The sequence below is a fragment of the Carlito syrichta genome, unplaced genomic scaffold (assembly GCF_000164805.1).
Source record: "Carlito syrichta isolate Samal-C Ts95f unplaced genomic scaffold, Tarsius_syrichta-2.0.1 Scaffold309899, whole genome shotgun sequence".
NCBI classification, from domain to species: domain Eukaryota; kingdom Metazoa; phylum Chordata; class Mammalia; order Primates; family Tarsiidae; genus Carlito; species Carlito syrichta.
The window spans coordinates 117,182-136,750 of NW_007253995.1; the positions used below are offsets into that span (position 1 = coordinate 117,182).

General features: G+C 50.8%; 2 protein-coding genes across 5 annotated transcripts in view; one reads left to right on the forward strand and one right to left on the reverse strand.

Moving 5' to 3' along the window:
* Positions 1–789, reverse strand: part of DPAGT1 (dolichyl-phosphate N-acetylglucosaminephosphotransferase 1) — a 5,882-nt gene extending 5,093 nt beyond the window's left edge. Inside the window, exon 1 of one of the 2 annotated variants that reach the window (XM_008068251.1) lies at positions 201–789. In XM_008068251.1, coding sequence (XP_008066442.1) covers positions 201–361 — 161 coding nt within the window. In that variant the 5' untranslated portion in view covers positions 362–789. The remainder of the gene's footprint in view (positions 1–200) is intronic. The other variant, XM_021717680.1, reaches the window with a different exon arrangement.
* A 5,881-nt stretch (positions 790–6,670) lies between these two features.
* C2CD2L (C2CD2 like) lies at positions 6,671–16,923 on the forward strand. 3 transcript variants are annotated; one of them, XM_021717678.1, is made up of 15 exons: positions 6,671–6,848; positions 7,096–7,817; positions 9,812–9,907; positions 10,259–10,378; positions 10,549–10,659; positions 10,755–10,871; positions 10,964–11,075; positions 11,214–11,322; positions 12,207–12,271; positions 12,361–12,488; positions 12,580–12,754; positions 13,728–13,829; positions 13,991–14,127; positions 14,214–14,499; positions 15,822–16,917. In XM_021717678.1, exons 2-15 carry the CDS (start codon positions 7,464–7,466, stop codon positions 16,031–16,033), a joined length of 2,124 nt encoding a protein of 707 aa, XP_021573353.1. In that variant the 5' UTR covers positions 6,671–6,848; positions 7,096–7,463; the 3' UTR covers positions 16,034–16,917. The 3 variants fall into 3 exon arrangements, with proteins under 3 accessions (XP_021573353.1, XP_008066443.1, XP_008066444.1); XM_008068252.2 differs by lacking the exon at positions 6,671–6,848 and having other exon boundaries at positions 7,071–7,817; positions 15,822–16,923; XM_008068253.2 differs by lacking the exon at positions 6,671–6,848 and having other exon boundaries at positions 7,071–7,817; positions 13,994–14,127; positions 15,822–16,921.
* Positions 16,924–19,569: the final 2,646 nt, after the last annotated feature.

Genomic DNA, 19,569 nt, shown 5'->3' on the forward strand with positions numbered 1-19,569 from the left:
GGGGGTGGAGAGCACCACTGCTGGAGTCCCTGATACACCCAAGGGTCCCTCACCCACCCCTTCCCCAATGCTAACCAGTTCTGCCCATCACCTCTCAGAGTTCCAGGCTGCCTGAGTCAGCACCCGGGTCTCCGCCCCGGCCCTGCCCACTCCTTCCTCAGCCCTTACCCCCTGCCCGGGACCCGAGTGCCACTGCTCACATCTGCTGCCGGCTAGTTTTGTTGAGGTCCTGGCCACAGAGGCGCGCGGCAATAAAGTGGCCACGGAAGGCCGGGATGAGAGTGAGTGTGGCCACAAATCCCAGCAGCGAGCCGATCAAATTCACCAGCAGCGGCATCGGCAACTCCGGGAAGGTCCACATGGTGACCAGTCAGGGGGCCTCGCTCTGCCGCTTCCTCAGCTAACGGGCAAGCTGGAGTGCAGTCCTGGGGCCTCAGTAACGAGTTGGCGCTCCGCACAGGCAGGCTCCCCCCACACCAGCCTGGACAAAACCCTGCAATTGTGAGTTGCGCTGCCCTCGGGACCCCGGAGAACCTCTCTGAAGCAACCTCGGCGCTACCCGGCTGCACCTGCCTACCCCCTGTTTCCGCCCGGATCTTCGCAGAGCAAATATCGCCGGGGCAGGCGGCGGCCGCCGCCATTTTTAATACGGGCACGGGGGGGGGGGGTGGCGAGAGGAGGGCGGGACACAGAAGCGTAATTTTAAACTTCATCCTTTGTTCGATAGTAGAATCATCCCGGGAGCATTAGAAAAGCAATTAAAGAAAGAAAAGCAAGAGCGGGATACTTTCCTAATGTTTTATTCAGGATGTACTACCCAGAGCGGAAATACCCCTTGCCCATTTCCAAGATGACCGCCTCGCGTACCACGTGTCCGACACCGCTCGCACTCTGGTCTCACGTCACTTTCAGCTCCGTCCGCCTCTGCAGGTCGAGTTTAAAGAGCCAGCACCCCACGCCTCCTCTGGGATGCCTCCGGAGCCTAGAAGATGGCTACTGCGGGACCGGGGTAGGCACGAGAGACAAGCGTGGGCGGAGCCGCCCTTGCTCCTTGTAGGAAACCTGTTGCCAATTTCCGGAAACGCAGCTATAATTTGGAAGGATGATGTAAAGTTTAAAGCTTAGTCCCTTGAAAAGTCCCTCCCTGCCGGGCGCGGTGGCTCATGCCTGTAACCCCAGCACTTTGGGAGGCCGAGGCGAGAGGATTGCCCGAACCCAGAGTTCTAGACCAGCCTGGGCAACTTGGCGAGACCTCGTCTCTACGGTAAATCAAAAAATTAGCCGCTCGTGGTGTCTCGCGCCTTGTAGTGCCAGCTACTTTGAAGGCTGAGACGGAAGGATCGCCTGAAGTCCAGCAGGTCGAGGCTGGGGCGGCCACTGCTCACCCCCTGGGCGACAGTGAGACTCTGACTCAAAAAAAAAAAAAAAGAAAGAAAGAAAGAGAGAAAATAAAAGCCCCTCCCATTCTTGTCCTTGATCCAGGTTTTTCTCCCTCAGCATTCCACCTACCTTCTGCCCCCACTGAAGCAGTTAGTTGCCGGGCAACCTAGCGCGGTATTTCACCACTGAAGGTTTGGGAGTGCCCTCTAGTCCTGGATTTAACTCGGGATTTCACTTTGGTCCTGGATCATTACATTGTACCAAGCTCCCACCACAGGAGATGGAGCCTGAGACCACGAAAGAGCTGAGGAGACGGGGGAACCTGGCCCATGCCTGGCTTCCCCATGAGCCTGAAGAACTCGTGGTCAGGCTTCTTACTCCAGGTCACTGTGCCTTTTGCTTGACACTTGTTCCCCGGCAAGTAACGGTTCACCAGCATCATCATTCCCTTACATTACACTGCAAGCTCTTAGGCGGCAATTGATTTCCTTTCCTCAGAGAGGAAATCACTACTAGGATGTTAGACTCCAATAGCCTGGCACTTTGTTCACTCTTCTGAATATGGCATGTTGCAGGAGGCAGGGTCATACTGACTCTTTTTAAGGCCAAAGATAATTGAAACGTCCTTTCCAATTGGAAATGGCTCTAATGAACAACAACAACCAAAAAACAAACCAAATATGTAGAAAACATATGTATACATGCATACATAATCTCTGTAATTTACTTGACCGTATTCCACCAATTTTATCCCACTGGTGTTGTTTTTCGTTTTGTTTTCTTTTCCCCAGTGTGTTCACACAGGGCTTGGAACACACAGGTATCTGTGCATAAGACATCACCACACACAAGTCTGAGTCTGAAAGAAGTCCTGAGGGCAATAGGTACGCATGGAGGGAACAGTTAGTTTTCACCAGGAGAAACGAGAGGGTCTTGAGGAAGTAATATCTGGAAGGATTGCAGTAGGCGGTAAGAGCAGAAAGGCCTTCCAAACGGCGACAGTGAGACGCCAGAAGCAGGTGGAAAGGAGGAGCTGTGGGATCCCCAGAGAAGGCAGCATTCAGTTATCTTGTTGATCAGGAGCATGCTGAGACTCCCTGGAGGTCTGAGAGACAGTCTGTATCTATTTCTTTTTTATTAGGAGGTCAATGCTAATAAATTTTCCTTCCCAGCCTGCCATTGAGAAGCTTTGTCTCTTTCTTCTCCAGCCCTCCCTACCACCACCCTCCTCTCCCAAGAGGGTGGGAGGAAGTGATCAAAGATAAGATGCTAGGGATTCATCATCTACATATACATGTAACAATCAGAAAATAGTTATTGGATACTTGTCATATAATCTGAATATTTTTGTTCCTGTTAGGTCAGACCCAATGAAGAATGTCTGGTGTGTGATCCAGTGCTGTGTGAAAGATGCAAAGAATTGCACAGCAGTTAGATTAAAAAAATATAGTTTACTTAGAAAGTAAATCGGAGAGAGAGAAAGGTGATTCACCTCCCCAAGGTAGGAGAAGAGGCCAAAACTTAGGAAATATGGTGGTGGTCATAGCTCAAAGAACACATGACCACACCAGAATTTAGTAAAGCAATTTGATGGGGGCAGGTCGTTAAGATGATTGGGTGGTGGTCTGCTCCATGTCATCATGGAGGGCAGGTAAGCACAGGTACTGATGTCAGGTGATGGACGACCGGCAGATGGGTGGGCTAATCACATGATTGCTGCCATGGTGAGGGATCTGTGTCATGGAGGTCAGGAAGGGCTGATTAGGTTAACTTGGGTCTTATGGGTGGAGGCAAATACTTGAAAAGCTAATTAGTACAAAACAAGCTGGGGAGAGGGTTGTAAAACAGTTATCAATAGCTACCTTTGAGAAACCGGTTCTGTCCTTGCCAAGTGATTAGAGGGTAAATTGAAGTGAGCTGCTAGAAAAACATGACAAAGCTAAGCAATGTTAAAATGGCTGCTCATTAGGTATATTGACTCAACTATACCTAATGAGCCTTCCCTGGCAAAAGTTCAGAGCATTTGCCTGAATGCTGAAGCAGGCCCCAGGACTCACAGACCAGCTGAGTTGTCAGTGACCCTAGACTGAGCAATCAATGTCTGAGATGTTCGTCTCCTCTAAGTAACCCTGAATGCCTCCCAGTGAGCAAGGCCAGTGCACCAAATCTGATTGCCAGACAAAACCTGTTCCAAAAATATTTCACTCTACCTAAAAAGACCATGAGACAGTTCTGGATAGTCTGGGTCTGTGGTACTTGTAGTACGCCATGTGTGACTGAATTACTCTGTGCAGCTGAATTACTCTTTTTCCTTTTCTTCCTACCTCTCCCCTCTTAGTCTAGCAAAAGTAATTTACTGAAAGCAAGCCCCAAGATTTTCCATTCTGTTGGGATGATGTAAATCATTTTTCTTTCTTTCTTTCTTTTTTGAGTTGGAGTCTCACTCTGTTGCCCAGGCTGGAGTGCAGTGACACGCTCACAGCCACTGTAGCCTCAACCTGTTGGATACAAGTGATCCTTCTGACTCAGTCTTCCAAGTAGCTAGAACTACAGGCACACGCCACCAAGCCCAGCTAATTTTTTTTTACTTATTGTAGAGATGAGGTCTTGCCAAATTGCCTAGACTGGTCTCGAACCCCTGGGCTCAGGCAATCCTCTCACCTCAATCTTACAAAGTGCTGGGATTGTAGGCATGAGCCACTGTGCCTGGCCCTATCATTTTCCAAAAGATGGAAATTATACAGAAATTCTTAGTGTATATTTGAATGTTTTTGGTTAGACTTCTCAAAATTACAAATAATTTGCTAACCCCTACTATATGCATAGGAAACTCTTACACATTGTGGGGAGGGGGGACAAGTTGATACAAATGCAGTTGCTTGCCCCCAAGGAGACCACTTCAGCATGTCTAAAGCATCTTGGTTGAATTTGAGGGAAAAGAGATGAGTAAGACATGGTCCCCATTCTTAGGCAGGTTCCTGATGAGTTGAAAAAGCAAACATTTAAACAACCAGCTAGACTCTAAGGCAGAATGAAATAAGTGCTAGAGATCTAAGTAATAGGTGATATATTGGGAGGACTAACTAGGGACACTGAATTGTAAAGCAGTATCTGGCAGCATAGGACCAAGTGCTCAGTAAAGCAGTAGAGGGAATACATCCAAAAAATCCTCCAGGCATGGTGGCTCATGCCTATAATCCCAGCACTTTGGAAGGCCAAGGTGAGAGAATTGTCTGAGCTCGCAGGTTCAAGACCAGCCTGGGCAACTTGGTAAGACCTCATCTCTACAATAAATAAAAAATTTAGCCAGGTGTGGTGCACATCTGCAATTCCAGCTACTTGGAAAGCTGAGGCAGAAGGATCACCTCAACCCAGCAGGTTGAGGCTTTGGTGGCCATGAGCATGCCACTGCACTCCAGCCAGGGTGACAGAGTGAGATTCCTACTCAAAAAATAAAAAAGAAATCAGAGAACTGAGATCTGAGGGTTCTTAAATAATTCCTGGGGGAAGAGGGTCTTCATAGGGAAAGCTTACACCTGGCAACTTTCTGCATAACCTGCTCTCCTAATCCTAGATGCTCTGCCCATTAACAGCTTCCTCTTGCATCCTTGGGTTCTGGCTCTGAGTTTTCTCCTCCCTTGATTTCATGTCTTCTCCTCCACTTGATATTAGAAATCCAGATTCTGTCAGGTGCAGTGGCTCGTGCCGTAATCCCAGCACTTTGGGAGGTGAAGGAGAGAAGATTGCCTGAGCCCAGGGGTTTGAGACTGGCCTGGGAAACTTGTTGTGACCTTGTCTCTAAAATAAATTAAAAAAATAAACCCGATGTGATGGTGCACGCCTATAGTTCCAACTACTTAGAAGGCTGAGGCAGAAGGATCACCTGAGCCCAGCAGGTAGAGCCTGTGGTGGCTGTGGACATGCCACTACTCTGCAGTCTGGGTGACAGTGAGACTCCGACTCAAAAAAAAAAAAAATCAAGATTCTAGGAATCTTCACTATTTTTGGAGTCCAGTGACAATGCATGGGCAGGGTCACAGCAAAGTCACCTCATCATCCTTATCTCTGCCCTTCATTCCTTACAGGAAACTCAGACACCCCTATTGCTGACCCGTCAGGCTCTGTCTAGCCCCACAACTCCACATTTTATTTTTTATTATCATTATTATTTTTTGAGTCAGAGTCTCACTCTGTTGCCTAGGGTGGAGTGCAGTAGCACGCTCACAGCTGCCACAGTCGCGATCTGCTGGGCTCAGGTGATCCTGCAGCATCAGCCTAAGTAGCTGGAATTACAGGTGTGAACCACCACACTCAGTTAATTTTTTTATTTATTGTAGAGACAAGGTCTTACCAAGTTGCCCAGGCTGGTCTCGAACCCATGAACTCAAGCAATCCTCTCACCTCAGCCTCCCAAAATGCTGGGCTTACAGGTGTGAGCCACCGTGCCTGGCGCAACTCCACATTTTAGAAGGCATTGCTTACTCTCATGTACTCATTCTCAGATAACTGACTGGATATGGGAGAGAGTTAGCCAAACCCTTTCCTTCCTACCTCTTTAAGAAAGAGACTGCAGGGCTGGGCATGGTGGCTACTTGGAAGGCTAAGGTAGATGGATCACTTGAACCCAGCAGGTCATGGCTGCGGTGGCTGTGAGCATGCCACTGCACTCCAGCCTGGGGGACAGAGAGAGACTCCAACTCAAAAAAAAAAAAGAAAGGAACTGTGTGCCAAAGACCTTCCCATATGAATGAAGAAGGGGTTCTTGGAGACTGGGATGCCTTGGAATTCTTTTGTAGGGGTTTTCTTCCCCCTTTCCCCAGGAAGCAATGATGAGCCCTGGTCCTACAAAGATTGAATGCACTTCCTGAATCCAGGCAAAGGAGTGGACTCGGAGGTCAGAGGTTGGGCAGTGTATCAACAACTTAGCTTGTTGGGCTATCACAGACTTGGATGGCAGGGTCTTCTGGCTGAATCAGCTGATAATCCAGTGTTACATTGCCAGCTCTCCCTCTTTACCACCCCCTCTACATGTGCTCCACAGGCAGGAGCTGTTACTATGGAAATGTATTATTTTTAAAAACAGACACACAGCCCCGGGTTTGGGAAGCATCTCCAGAACCCACACGAGCAAGGAGGTTAATGGAGGTGTTCCTGGGTCCTAGCTCCGAGGGGGAGGAGGGGGGAATTCGATATTCCGTGTTCTATTCTCAACCTCTACCAGCTTAAGGTTCTGCTTTCTCTGCATGGACATCAGCTGGACCCTTGCCAGACACTTCTTTCTGGGAGGGATGCTCTCCACCTCCTTACACCAGGTTGGCTTCGGCCCGGGAATGGGAACCTAGAAGTTGCTGAGCCTGGGGGTGTTGGGAGAATCGGGCGGTGATTTCCATCGAGGTCACCTCCTTAACCCCACAAGCGTCCGACCTGTAGAAACCTAAGAAGAAAAAGCAGCAGAGGCGGCATCTCGGGCAAGTAAAGTTACTTTTGCCATGAGCGACGGTGAACCGGAGCATACCGATTCCAGGGCGGGGTGGTCAAAGATCCCGCCTATTTTCAAGGCTGGAACCTCCTCCATTCGCTCCTCCGCTCTCCCGCTCTCCGCTAGCCTGGGAGCGCCGGGCTGACCCGGCCCCGCCCGGCGCGGGTGCGGCTCCTTTAAGGGCGGGTGGGGGCGGGGCGCCGGCCGTGTTGTCAGTGTCAGCTCTGCGCACGCAGCCCTCCCGGAGCCGGTGCCGGCCGCGAGCCCCCGCGTCTCTGCAGACCAGTCCCCGCCCGGGTCCGGCGGGGCCCGCGCCGTGGGAGGAGTCGGGCACTGGCCGGCGACCGACGGGGGTCGCACCGTCGACCAAGCGAGGAGGGACCGGGACCACGGAGACAGGGGCCCCAGCGCCGCGACCCCCAAGGACCTCCTCTCCTCGACCTGTGACACCCACTAGTCCCGGGCACTCAGCCCCGGAGAGCCCCCGAACCCGAGCGCCCAGCCCCGGGGGAGCCCGCCCCCGCCCCGCGGCCCGCCCGGGCCATGCTCCCCCGGGGCAGCGGCTGAGCCCGAGGCGGGACCGGTTCCTGAGCCCGCGCGGAGCATGGATCCCGGCTGGGGGCAGCAGGACGTGGGCTGGGCGGCCCTGCTGATCCTCTTCGCCGCCTCGCTGCTCACGGTGCTCGGCTGGCTGCTGCAGTATGCCCGGGGCTTGTGGCTGGCGCGGGCCCGCGCGGACCGGGGCTCGGGACCCGCCTTAGCCGCCGAGCCCGCGGGTTCCCTGCGCGAGCTGGGCGTGTGGCGCTCGCTGCTGCGGCTGCGGGCGACTCGGGCCGGCGTCCCCGAGGAGCCCGGCGTCCGGGGCCTCCTAGCGTCGCTCTTTGCCTTCAAGTCTTTCCGGGAGAACTGGCAGCGGGCTTGGGTGCGAGCGCTGAACGAGCAGGCCTGCAGGGACGGGGTGAGTTGGACAGAGCATCTGGGTAGTCCCTTCTGCCTTTCCTTCCAGGGGGGAGACTGTTAGTGCTAGGAGGGCCGGTTGGGGGTGGGGATCAACTGGAGAACCCTATGGCTTCTCTTCTCCTCCTGGATCGGAAAATAGGGTGTCGCTGAGACTGGGGGTTGTAGAAATCCAGCTGTGACTCCAAACCTCTATTTTTGTGAGCCAGGTACTTTCTGGCTCCAAACCCATGCACAAGTTGCTGTTCTCATAGCAACACTAATCCGTGTGCCTGAAGGCACTTCCGCCTAGCCTGGCTGCTGCTTGTGCTGGGGCGGGGGAGACAGGTGCACCTGCAGAAGGAAATTGCCAGGTTCTCACACAACCACACCATTTAACATTTCATACCCCAGGTTTCTGGTGTGACCAGGCAGATCCCCAAGGAGCCTGAATTATCCCCCTCCCCATCAGTAATTTCACTGCTATAGTCAAACACATCCTTCTCCTCCATGCTGACCTGCCGCATATTTGTAGGTGTGCGTGGGGAGGTGAGGGATGTTCAGGCGGAGAACAGATTGACAATACCTTTTCCAGTAGATGAGGTTGGGCTGCCCCTTGAGAGTCAGTCACAAAGCAGCCCAGCCTACTTCCTCTCATTGCACCATGGGCATCTGGCCTCCCAGGAAGTGGGGCAGGAAGCCTGGTCATGAGACCAAGGTGGGGTTGGAGATGGAGGTCTCCCTCTTCCGGGGCTCCCTCCCATCCTGGCCCAGCAATCTCTCCTTGCCCTCACAGTCCATCAGCTCGTTGCTCAGAGATTCTGTTTCCAGCCACCACGAGTTTGGAGGCCTTCCCTTTCCCTAGATGCCTAGAAACAGAAGTGATCACAAGAACTTGCTGTTTCCTCTGCCCAACTGATCAAATGAAAGCTAGATGGCATCTGTCAGTTTACACCTTGAACCCACCTGTCTATCCAACTCTCCCTGCACCTTGTCCCTGGGTCAGGAGCAACTCCCCAGGACAACTGACTCAGCTGGACACTGGCTTCCCTCGCAGGGGCTGGGGAGATTGAGGTTCCAAGCATCCAACTTCCCATCTTCCTTGGCCTAACCTTTGAATGAGACAGCTACCAGAGCAGAGAGGTTGTTGGCTTCCCCTGGTTTGCCATGCAAATGATCCCTATGGATTTGTTTTGTCCATCTCAAGATCCAAGGAAGAGTCTCCAGCTCATTCTGTGCCCTCTCCTTAATTCTTCTCCCCACCCTGCTCTCCAGATGGGGCTGCAGTAGGTTGCTTCCACTACAGTGGAAGAATTAGGAAGCAGCTCTTTCTAGATCGAAACTAAGCAGCTTTCTGCTCCCTAATGCCATCCTGCTGTCTGTCTTGAGGAATTAGTTAGGCTCCTGGACTCTTGAGTCCTCTGAGCTTGTGTCTCTTCCCAGTCCCTCTGGTGAAGTTCCCCAAGGCTGTGCTGAGCTAGTCTTCATCTCCAAGAATATGGACACAGTCATACTCTTGAGCCTCCACATCCTGTTTACTTGGAAGAAGGCTTAGCTTTATTTCTCCAGTTCTTATCTTGCAGTAAGTGGCTCTACTGCCTTTACCCTTAACTCAGCCCTTTCTCTTTCTGTCCAACTATTATACATAGGTGGCAACCAGCACCTTAATTTTTATTGTACGTACACCTCTCTTTGGGACTAGGGTGAAGGATGGAGGGAAAGGTGGGGAGGATCCTGGTATTCCAGGAGGAATCCAGGGTCTTCAGCTCAAAGTGATCTAGTCTCTGAGGTGTACTAGTTCCCCAGTTCTCAGTGGCTCCCAGCAACTGGAGGCCCCTAGAGAGGCAGGCATTGAGGGGAACACCTCCTGTCTCAAAGTCCTGAGCCAAGGAGGGGCCAGAAGCCAGCCTGCAGCTGAGGCCTCTGCAGTGCCAGAGCCCAACCAGCAGCTGAGCAGGCCAGACCTGTGGAGGACAGCTCCAGAGACCTGATCCTGTGCCCACATTACTCCCTCAGAGCTCCATCCAAATCGCCTTTGAGGAGGTGCCTCAACTCCCACCTAGAGCCAGCATTAGTCATGTGACCTGCGTAGACCAATCAGAGCACACTATGGTAAGGGTCTGATGGGCACAGCCCTCTTTGGGGCCTGAGGGGGACTGAACCCAAGGTATCCCTTTATTCTGGGGGGTTCTTAACCTGAAGTCTGTGAATGCCTTAGTGATCTAAGGATTGGTTTCAGGAGGTCTAAGAATCCCACTGAAGCTGTATGCAAAATGTTGTACATATGTCTATCTGCATTTTTCTGAGGAGTCTTTGACTTTTACTTGATTCTTTTGGGGATTTATGACCCTGAAAAAGGTGAAGTCCCAAGGAAAATGGAGGGGTCTGCTGAATCATTACAGGGCAGGACAAAGCAAGGTGAACACCCTTCTTCCACGCATGACCCTTCCTTGCCTGTCTCAGGTGCTGCATTGCCAGCTCTCTGCTGAGGAGGTACGGTTCCCAGTCTCTGTGACCCAGCAGTCCCCCGCTGCCGTCTCCATGGAGACCTACCACGTCACTCTGACACTGCCACCAACACAGGTAGAGAAGGATATGGGAAACTGAGTTGGGCCGGGGGTGGTTCAGTTGGCTCAAGCTTTTTCCATTTGGTTCCTCTCTGGGATGGAATTTGGGAAGGGTGGGTTCTGGGGAGTTCGGAGTCGTTGGGGAGGTGAGGTAAGTCAACCCAATCCCTTTGTCCCTGTCCATAGCTGGAAGTCAACCTGGAGGAAATCCCTGGTGAGGGGCTGCTAGTATCCTGGGCCTTCACTGATCGCCCAGATCTCAGCCTGATGGTGCTTCCCAAGCTACAGGCCAGGGAGGTAAGGAGGCAGGGCTGGCCAAAAAGAGACAAAACAGGGAGGGGAGGCAGAACTAAGGGCTCCACCTCTTTGTTCTCCTCTACTCCTCCCTGCAGAGAGGTGAGGAACAAGTAGAGCTCTCCACGATTGAAGAACTGGTCAAGGATGCTATAGTGAGCACCCAGCCAGCCATGATGGTTAACCTCAGGGCTTGCTCTGTCCCAGGAAGCCTGGTAAGTAGTCACCCAAACCAAAAGCTTTGCATGAACCCTGTCCCCAGAATAGTATCAGGATTCTTGCTGTTCTTACCGCCTTCTGCTCTTAGGTACCCAGTGAAAAACCACCTATGATGCCCCAGACCCAGCCAGCCATTCCCAGACCTACCCGGTTATTCCTACGGCAGCTTCGAGCATCTCACCTGGGAAATGAGCTGGAAGGTGAGAGCTAGAAGCAGCTGCAGTAATTCCAAGGCTATGGATGCAGGTGCTCCCTGCCCTGCCAAAGGTACAGCCTCTCTGTTCCTAAGTGGCTTCCCATCTTTGATCTCAGCATCTTCTACCTCTGGGTCCTCATAGGCACTGAGGAGCTGTGCTGTGTAGCTGAACTTGACAACCCCATGCAACAGAAGTGGACCAAGCCTGCGAAGGCTGGTCCTGAGGTGGAGTGGACAGAGGACCTGGCACTGTAAGAAGTGACCCCACCCCCACCCCCTGCCACACGAGCATACTGAAGATCGAACCTTCCAGAATAGGCCTGGCACCTCAGCTCTGTTTTCAGTAACCCTTTGTGTGAGCCCTATTATATGCCAGGCTCTGTCCTAGGCCCTAAGGATACAGACATGACCAAGATACAGCCCCTACCCCTGGGTCAATCACAGGCTTGAGGCAGAGACAGATGTACACAAAGAAGACGGTACATCTATTCCAGTTGAGGTTTGCATAACATGTAGGATTTTACCAGAGTGTGAAAGTATTCTCTGCAGAGGAAACAGCTGAAAGAGAGTGAATTAAGACTGAGAGGCTGGCAAGACAGGTGGAGCAGGGCCAGGGAGGATTGGAATGCCCAGCTTAGAAATGTGGTCTCTGAGGCCGGGCACGAAGACAGGTGTGCCCATTTACCCCAGGGCCAGGGAAAGCCCTGGGACCAGCAGGATTGCCTGAGCCCATGGGTTCAAGACCAGCCTGGGTAACTTGGTGAGACTTCCTCTCTACAATAAATAAAAAAATTAGCCAGGCGTGGTGGCACATACCTGTAGTTCCTGCAACTTGGAAAGCTGAGGCAGAAGGATCACTTGAGCCCAACAGGTCGAGGCTGCGGTGACTGTGAGCATGTCAATGCACTCCTGCCTGGGTAACAGAGTGAGGCTCTGACTCAAAAAAAAAAAAATATGGTCTCTGCTTAGGCCCTGCTCCATTCTCTTGGGAAGAGAGAGTATTTGGAGGGTATGATAATCCTCTCTGAGAGGAGCACTTGTACCTTGTGATTTATGTATATCTCTCTCTACCTCTGGCCTGTGATCTACTCAAGGGTGGGTTCAATTTGTTAATCTTCCCCCTTCCTGCCCACAGGGATCTGGGCCCCCAGAGCCGGGAGCTAACCCTCAAAGTGCTGAGGAGCAGCAACTCTGGAGATAGTGAGTGTGGGAAGGGAGGCGCCACCTCTGGGTATGTCCTGAGCGGACCTGATCATGGGCCCAGCTCATGGGTGCTACCCCTTTCGCAGCCGAACTCCTAGGCCAGGCCACACTGCCCGTGGGCTCCCCCTCCAGACCACTGTCTCGAAGACAGGTGTGCCCACTTACCCCAGGGCCGGGGAAAGCCCTGGGACCAGCAGCCACCATGGCAGCAGAGGTGAGAAGCTGATCCCCTGGGGGAGGTGGAAGGACACAGGCGATGGGCAGTCTCTGAGGCCCTGCCTCTTTACTCTCCCACCCCTGGGCAGCTGCAGTACGAGGAGGGCTCACCCCGGAACCTGGGCACTCCCACCCTTTCCACTCCACGCCCCAGCATCACACCTACCAAGAAGATTGAGCTGGACCGGACCATCATGCCTGATGGCACCATTGTCACCACAGTCACCACCGTCCAGTCCCGGCCCCGTATAGATGGCAAATTAGGTAAAGAGGAGGAGCCTGGGAGCCCAGCTCTAGCCAGGGGCCCTGGATGGCAGACCCGTGGCAGGACAAGAAAAGGGGAAGGAAAGCCCTAATTCCTATCACATTCCATTCCAATCCTACCACATCTTCCTCTGATCTTTGTCTCTCACAAACTTTCCCTTATCTCTTGCCATTTCTCCAGCGATTCCTCTCATTCTTCACACAGGACTCTTGTACTTCTTCCTGCCCAAGTTCCCTTCTATCTTTTCTTATTTTTATTTTTATTTTTTTTGAGTTGGAGTCTCACCCTGTTGCCCAGGCTGGAGAGCAGTGGCACACTCCTGGCCACTGCAGCCTTGACCTGCTGGGCTCAGGCGATCCTTCCACCTTAGCTTCCAAGTTGCCAGAACTACAGGCACATGCTACCACACCCAACTAATTTTTTATTTATTGTAGAGACGAGGTCTCACCATGTTGCCCAGGCTGGTCTCGAACCCGTGGGCTCAGGCAGTCCTTTCATTATAGGCTTAAGCCTCTGCACCCAGCCTTCCCTCTGACTTTTCACAGGTCTCTTTCCTTCCCTGTCTCCAGCCTCAACTGGCTAATTGTCCCTCCCTCTACCCTCAGCTTTCCAGCACCCTGTAGGGCTCGCCAACAAACCCAGAGGTTTCTGTAGCATTTCTGCCCCAATCATACTTGCCTATCAATAGGAGCCCCATGGAATTACCTGTACCTCCAGGGGGTCCCTGAACCCCCTCTGTATGCTTTCCATGGTATCTCCCTATATCCAGTGGGTCCATGGTATTTCCCCACACTTCCTTGGGCTCCTGGGATGTCCTTTTGTCCCCATGGCATCTTAATTACCCTTGTGATTCATCACCCCTTAATCATCCTCGCCCTCCAAGTCACCTGAAGTCTGCATCTCAACAAAAATAATAGGGGTGGGGGCCACTCTAAAGCACTCCCTGCTCACTGACCCTCCCCCACCCACCAGACTCCCCCTCCCGCTCCCCGTCCAAGGTGGAGGTGACTGAGAAGACGACAACTGTGCTGAGTGAGAGCAGTGGCCCCAGCAGTACCTCCCACAGCAGCAGCCGTGAGTGGGGAATGGGGATGTGTGAGTGTGGGTTGGCACCAGTACACACACCAGCATCAAAAACCACTTGGGATGGTGGGCGGTGGGGGGATAACCAGAAGGAGTTCAAATCCAAAAAGTAGTCAAGGAAAAGTCAGGTTATCCATCCTCTGCATCCCCAGCAGGAGAGAGTCACCTTTCCAATGGCTTGGACCCTGTAGCAGAGACAGCAATTCGCCAGCTGACTGAGCCCAGCGGGCGGGCAGCCAAGAAAACACCCACCAAGCGCAGCACTCTCATCATCTCGGGTGTTTCCAAGGTAACAGAGCTCTGGGAAGAGGAACTGGGTTGGGGAGAAAGCCCTAATGGGTCACTCTTGTCTGTTAAAACTTGTCCCTCCTGCAGGTTCCCATTGCTCAGGATGAGTTGGCACTATCCCTGGGCTATGCAGCATCCCTGGAAGCCTCAATGCAAGATGATGCAGGGACCAGTGGAGGTCCCTCTTCACCTCCCTCAGACCCACCAGCCATGTCTCCAGGACCCCTAGATGCCCTTTCCAGTCCCACAAGTGTCCAGGAAGCAGATGAGACAACACGTTCGGACATTTCTGAGAGACCGTCTGTGGATGACGTTGAGTCGGAAACAGGGTCCACTGGTGCCCTGGAGACCCGCAGCCTCAAGGATCACAAAGGTGGGGGAGATATTGGCAGGATGCCCCCCCACTTCTTCTTGTATACCCAGTATCATGACCGGGTCCTACTAGACACTTAGGGACATGGGACCTCAAGCCAGTGTGCCTTCTCCTTCCTCCCCTAAGAAATTACCAGTCACCAGCCTGTTTCAGCCAAACTAGGGTTGAGAGGTGAACTTGGTGCCTTGGTTCCTGGCCTGGATCTGACAGGATTGGGTGATAGGAAGGGATGCCAAGTTATTTCCCGTTTTATTTCATTTTTTTAGAGTCAGAGTCTCACTCTGTTGCCCAGGCTAGAGTACAGTGGCACGGTTACGGCCACCGCACCTCAACCTGCTGGGCTCAGGTGATTCTTCTGCCTCACCCTTCCAGGAAGCTGGAATTATAGGCACATGGCACCATGCTTAGCTAGTTTTTTTTATTTATAGTGGAGATGAGGTCATGCCAAGTTGCCCAGGCTGGTCTGAACCCCTGGGCTCAGGCAATCCTCTTGCCTTGGCCTCCTAATGTGCTGGGATTACAGGCATGAACCAAGTTATTTCCCTTTACCGCCATTGTTCTTTCTTCCTGAGACTAAGCACTGGTTTTACTTCCCTCTTTTTCCCTTTTTAAAATTTGTTTTCTCTATATATCCTCTTCCCGTGAGTATAAGAAATCCTGATCCAGGCCAATCCTAGGATTGTCCTTCTGGCAATGACACAGGCTGTGAGTAGCTATGGCTGTTCTAATTTCAAAGGATGAGGAGTTTCACCTAAAACATCTTCACCCCTCTACCAATGAATGAGTCTATCAACCACAAATCTATCTAAGTATTTGTGATTTATACCTGCATCACTTCGTGGGATAATGAGATTCTTAAGTACAAAGCAGGCTGGGTGAGCACCTTCCTCATTACACTGGTTCTGAATTTACCTCTTTGAGGTTTCCAATTGCACCACTTCCTGCTCACAGCCTGTAATTCAGTAAAGTCAGCGTCAGCCCACCTTTCCCTTCGTGATTTTGTAGGCTTTTGGGAACACCCTTTGGCTAGCTTTTGTCTTTCCATAGGAAAGAAGCCCAATCCCAGTTTGTCCTGACAGAGCAGCCGGCCCCATGTCATTCCTTTTGAAGGCAGAATCCTATAAGTACCACAATTTTTTCCTCAGGAAGGATAAAGCACATATTTGTTTCTACTTTCTTTCCTGAGGAAATTTGGCTTATGGGCCAAGGGACTGGTTCTATTTTGCATCTTCTATCCTTCCATTTTTGGTCATTTCTCTACCCCCACCTCACCCCACCCTCATGCACCTCTCTCTGCCTCAGCTTCCCCTCTTCCCCTGCAGTGAGTTTCCTGCGCAGTGGCACTAAGCTCATCTTCCGTCGGAGGCCACGACAGAAGGAAGCTGGTCTGAGCCAATCACACGATGACCTCTCCAACACAACGGCCACACCCAGCGTCCGAAAGAAGGCCGGCAGCTTTTCTCGCCGCCTTATCAAGCGCTTTTCCTTCAAATCCAAACCCAAGGCCAATGGCAACCCCAGCCCCCAGCCTTGAGGGCCCTCCTCACCTACTGAGCTAGGAGAGGGCAAGAGTTCTAGCAGCCCATTCCCCACATCCCCTTCCATACCCCTTCCTGGATTCTCAATGCCTGGGCCAGGAAAGCCCTTTGGGTTCCAGGAAGTCCTGTCCACCCTGGGCCATGGGGCCAGTTGGAAGGGTATTTGCAATGGGAAGCATGTGAGAAGTGGGTGCCCGTTGCTGAGGACATAGGAGAGGGAGTTGATGGCTGGGAGCAAGAGGAGGGCTCTGTCTTGGCATGTGTGGGCATTCCTCAGAAGTGTTTGCCTGCTGCTGGCATTGGCCCATGAGCGGAATCCCAGGGTGCTCAGCTCCTCAGCTGGTCCTTCCTCCCTTATTTATTCTTTTCTATTTATATGTGTGGTCTAGGACCCTCAGTGACCAGATGATAGAGGGCATTTCTCCCAGGTAACCCTTCTTTTCTGTCCCAGGAGGATAGGCAATTCCCTTTGGGATGGGCTCCCACACCTCCCTCAGGTCCCCACTCAGACCAGCACCCGTGTCTGCCTCTGAGGACATTGGCAGTGCTTAGAAAGCCGGGCCGGTGCCCGGGATGGGGGGCAGGTACTCCCCACCTCCCTGCCTCCCCTTCTGCTCCTCATCCCTCCTTCCCCCTTTATTACTGTTTTTGTACTTGATGCCTTCTCAATGAGCAGTGGCTCTGTTGGAAGGAGGGAGCCGGGAGCCTGGTGGGAAGCCTTCTCCAGAGAGATGGCTTTAGGGGCTTTATTTAAAGAAATGTGTGATGACGGAGCAAGAGCAAGTCTGTACCTCTGTATGTTGGGAGATGATGATGAGGATGATGTCCATTGCTGTGTGATGGCTTGGAATTTAATTTATTAAAGTCAAATTGGAGTTTATAAACTGGACAACTGGTTATCCTTTGAAAGGCAAATAGGCAGCAAGGCTGTGGTGTTGATGGTGTGGGGGGATGAGAGACAGGCCCAGAGAATGAGGTTGGGTAGATGATACACATAGTGGGTCTGCTAAGAAATTCCTGCAGGGAAGAAATGTGGAGAGAGAATGGGAGAGATGAGAGTCTCTGAAGGGTGACGTTGTAGCAAAAAAGTCAGTTGACTAGTACAGGCATCTTCATTTCCTATCTGGAACAGGCTGCTCCTTCCAGGATATAAGAAGTTTAGAGCATGGACTCTGGAACTAGACTGCCTGCCTAGGTTTGAGTTCTAGCTACACTAATTACCTATGTGACCTTGGGCAATTTATATAACCTCTGAGTGCCTCCATTTTCTCATCTGTAAAGGGGGACTGTGATCATCGTAGCTATCATTTGGTTGTGGATAAGAAGTAAGTGACTAGCCGGGTGCGGTGGCTCACGCCTGTGATCCCAGCACTTTGGAAGACTGAGGTGAGAGGACTGCCTGAGCCCAGGGGTTTGAGACCAGCCTGGACAACTTGGTGAGACCCCGTCTCTACAATAAATCAGAAAAATTAGCCAGGCGTGGTGGCACGTGCCTGTAGTTCCAGCTACTTGGAAGGCTGAAGCAGAAGGATCGCATGAACCCAGCAGGTGGAGGCTGCAGTGGCTATGAGCATTCCACTACACTCCAGCCAGGGCAACAGAGTGAGACTCTGACTCAAGAAAAAAAGAAGTAAATGACTAAAGTACTTAGAACTCTGCTGTCATACAGTCAGTGCTGAATAAATGCTAACCCTTGCCTCGGAAGAGATAGTGAGAGGGGGAAGTCTGATAAGTGTTTCATCATAAGAAAAAGTCTCATTCCTAAATGTGGGCAAGTTTCAGGGAGCTAAAGATACTAGCAAACGCTGTCCCTGGTTCCTGTCCTCTGGGACATTATGCAGGACTGGAATCAGGTAAGCTGCTGCAGGATGTTGGACAGAGTGCAGGACCAGGAGACAGGAAAATTGATTTTGCCACAAACACACCAAGTAACCTTGAGCAGGCCAGTTCTCCTTTCTGGACCTCAACTTCCTCATCTCTAAAATAAGGGTAACCTAGATCCAGGTTACTACCAGCCTTGATATTCTGTGACTTACCTACCTCACATTAAGGCATATGCTTTTGGGTAGATAGCACGTGGAAATTGTTAATATTCCCCATGCTTCTGTCTATACTTGTCACAGGAGATATTTGGAAAGAGTGGAAGGGCATGGATATTTGGTTAATTTTTATATAGTGACATGCTCAACTCTAGGTCAAGAAAACTCAGAGATTTTTAAAGCTGTGAACTTCTTAGTGGTTCACAAAGAAGTTCATTTACCAAAATGACAAGACAGCCAAACACACTGAACTTGTAATTGTGCAGGAAACTTTTGTTGATAGGAGGGCAGGTATTCAGATTCCCACTGGACCTGAAAATTGAGTAGGTGGAAATTGTACTGAGCTTCTAGTGCTGAATTACCCAGAGTTCAGTGGAATCATATATTTTAGTGAAGAAGAGCATGATCCTGTTTCAAAAATAGATTTTTTTAAGTGAATGAGAAGAAATACGAAACATAATTTCATCAACTTCATCCATTTCACACTTTCAGAAGAGATCCACAGCTTTTAATGAGTATGAATTATGCTTTAAGTTTTTGTGGCAGCTTTTTAAATCTTTGGATATGTCTGAATTATCCAGCCAAAATTGTGGCTTATTTTCAAGAGAAGCAGATTGAGATAGAAGTAAACTACGCTAGACAGCATGACACTGCCTTAAATTTTGGAAACATATATGGATCCCTTAGCAATCCCGAAATTTTTGTTCTGTAACCTATGTCTGAGTTTACACAGCTTTGTGAATGAACTTTTTCTTCATGACATTGCTAAATAAAGCTAGAAGCTATTTTCATTGATGTAAATCTGAATTAAAAAGAGGTTGGCATTTCATGAAATACTGCAACTATGCACTTTTGAATGAATAAAGTTGGTAAAATATATTTTGTTACTTTTGAATTACATATATATTTTAGACACAAGGTTTCCAGCCTGTTGCCCAGGTTGGAGTGCAGTGGTACAATCATAGCTCACCACAGCCTCAAACTTCTGGGCTCAAGTGATCCTCTTGCCTGTCTCCCAAGTAGCTGGGACTACAGGAGTGTGACACCACACCTGGCTAAATTTTTTTTTTGGTAGAGATGGGGTCTTGCTAGGTTTCCCAAGTTAGTCTCCAACTCCTGGCCTCAATCAACCCTCCCACCTCAGCCTCTTCAGGCACTGGGATTCCAGGTGTGAGTCACTACACCTGGTCTGAATTATATTTTTTTTGGCCAGGCATGGTGGCTCATGCCTGTAATCCTAGCACTTTGGGAGGCCTAGGCAGGATGATTACTTGAGCCCAGGAGTTTCAGACTAGTCTCTGTCTCTAAAAAAAAAAACAACTAAAAAACAACTCTATTTTAAACAGGGACCTAGCTATAATGCAGTATTGTTAAAGCTAAAATTCATGCACAAATGACCTTACTATTTTAATGGTATCTTAAATTTTACTTTATCTATTCTGATTATACAAATTATACAGGTTTTTAGGTTAGAAGATACAAAAAAAAACTAT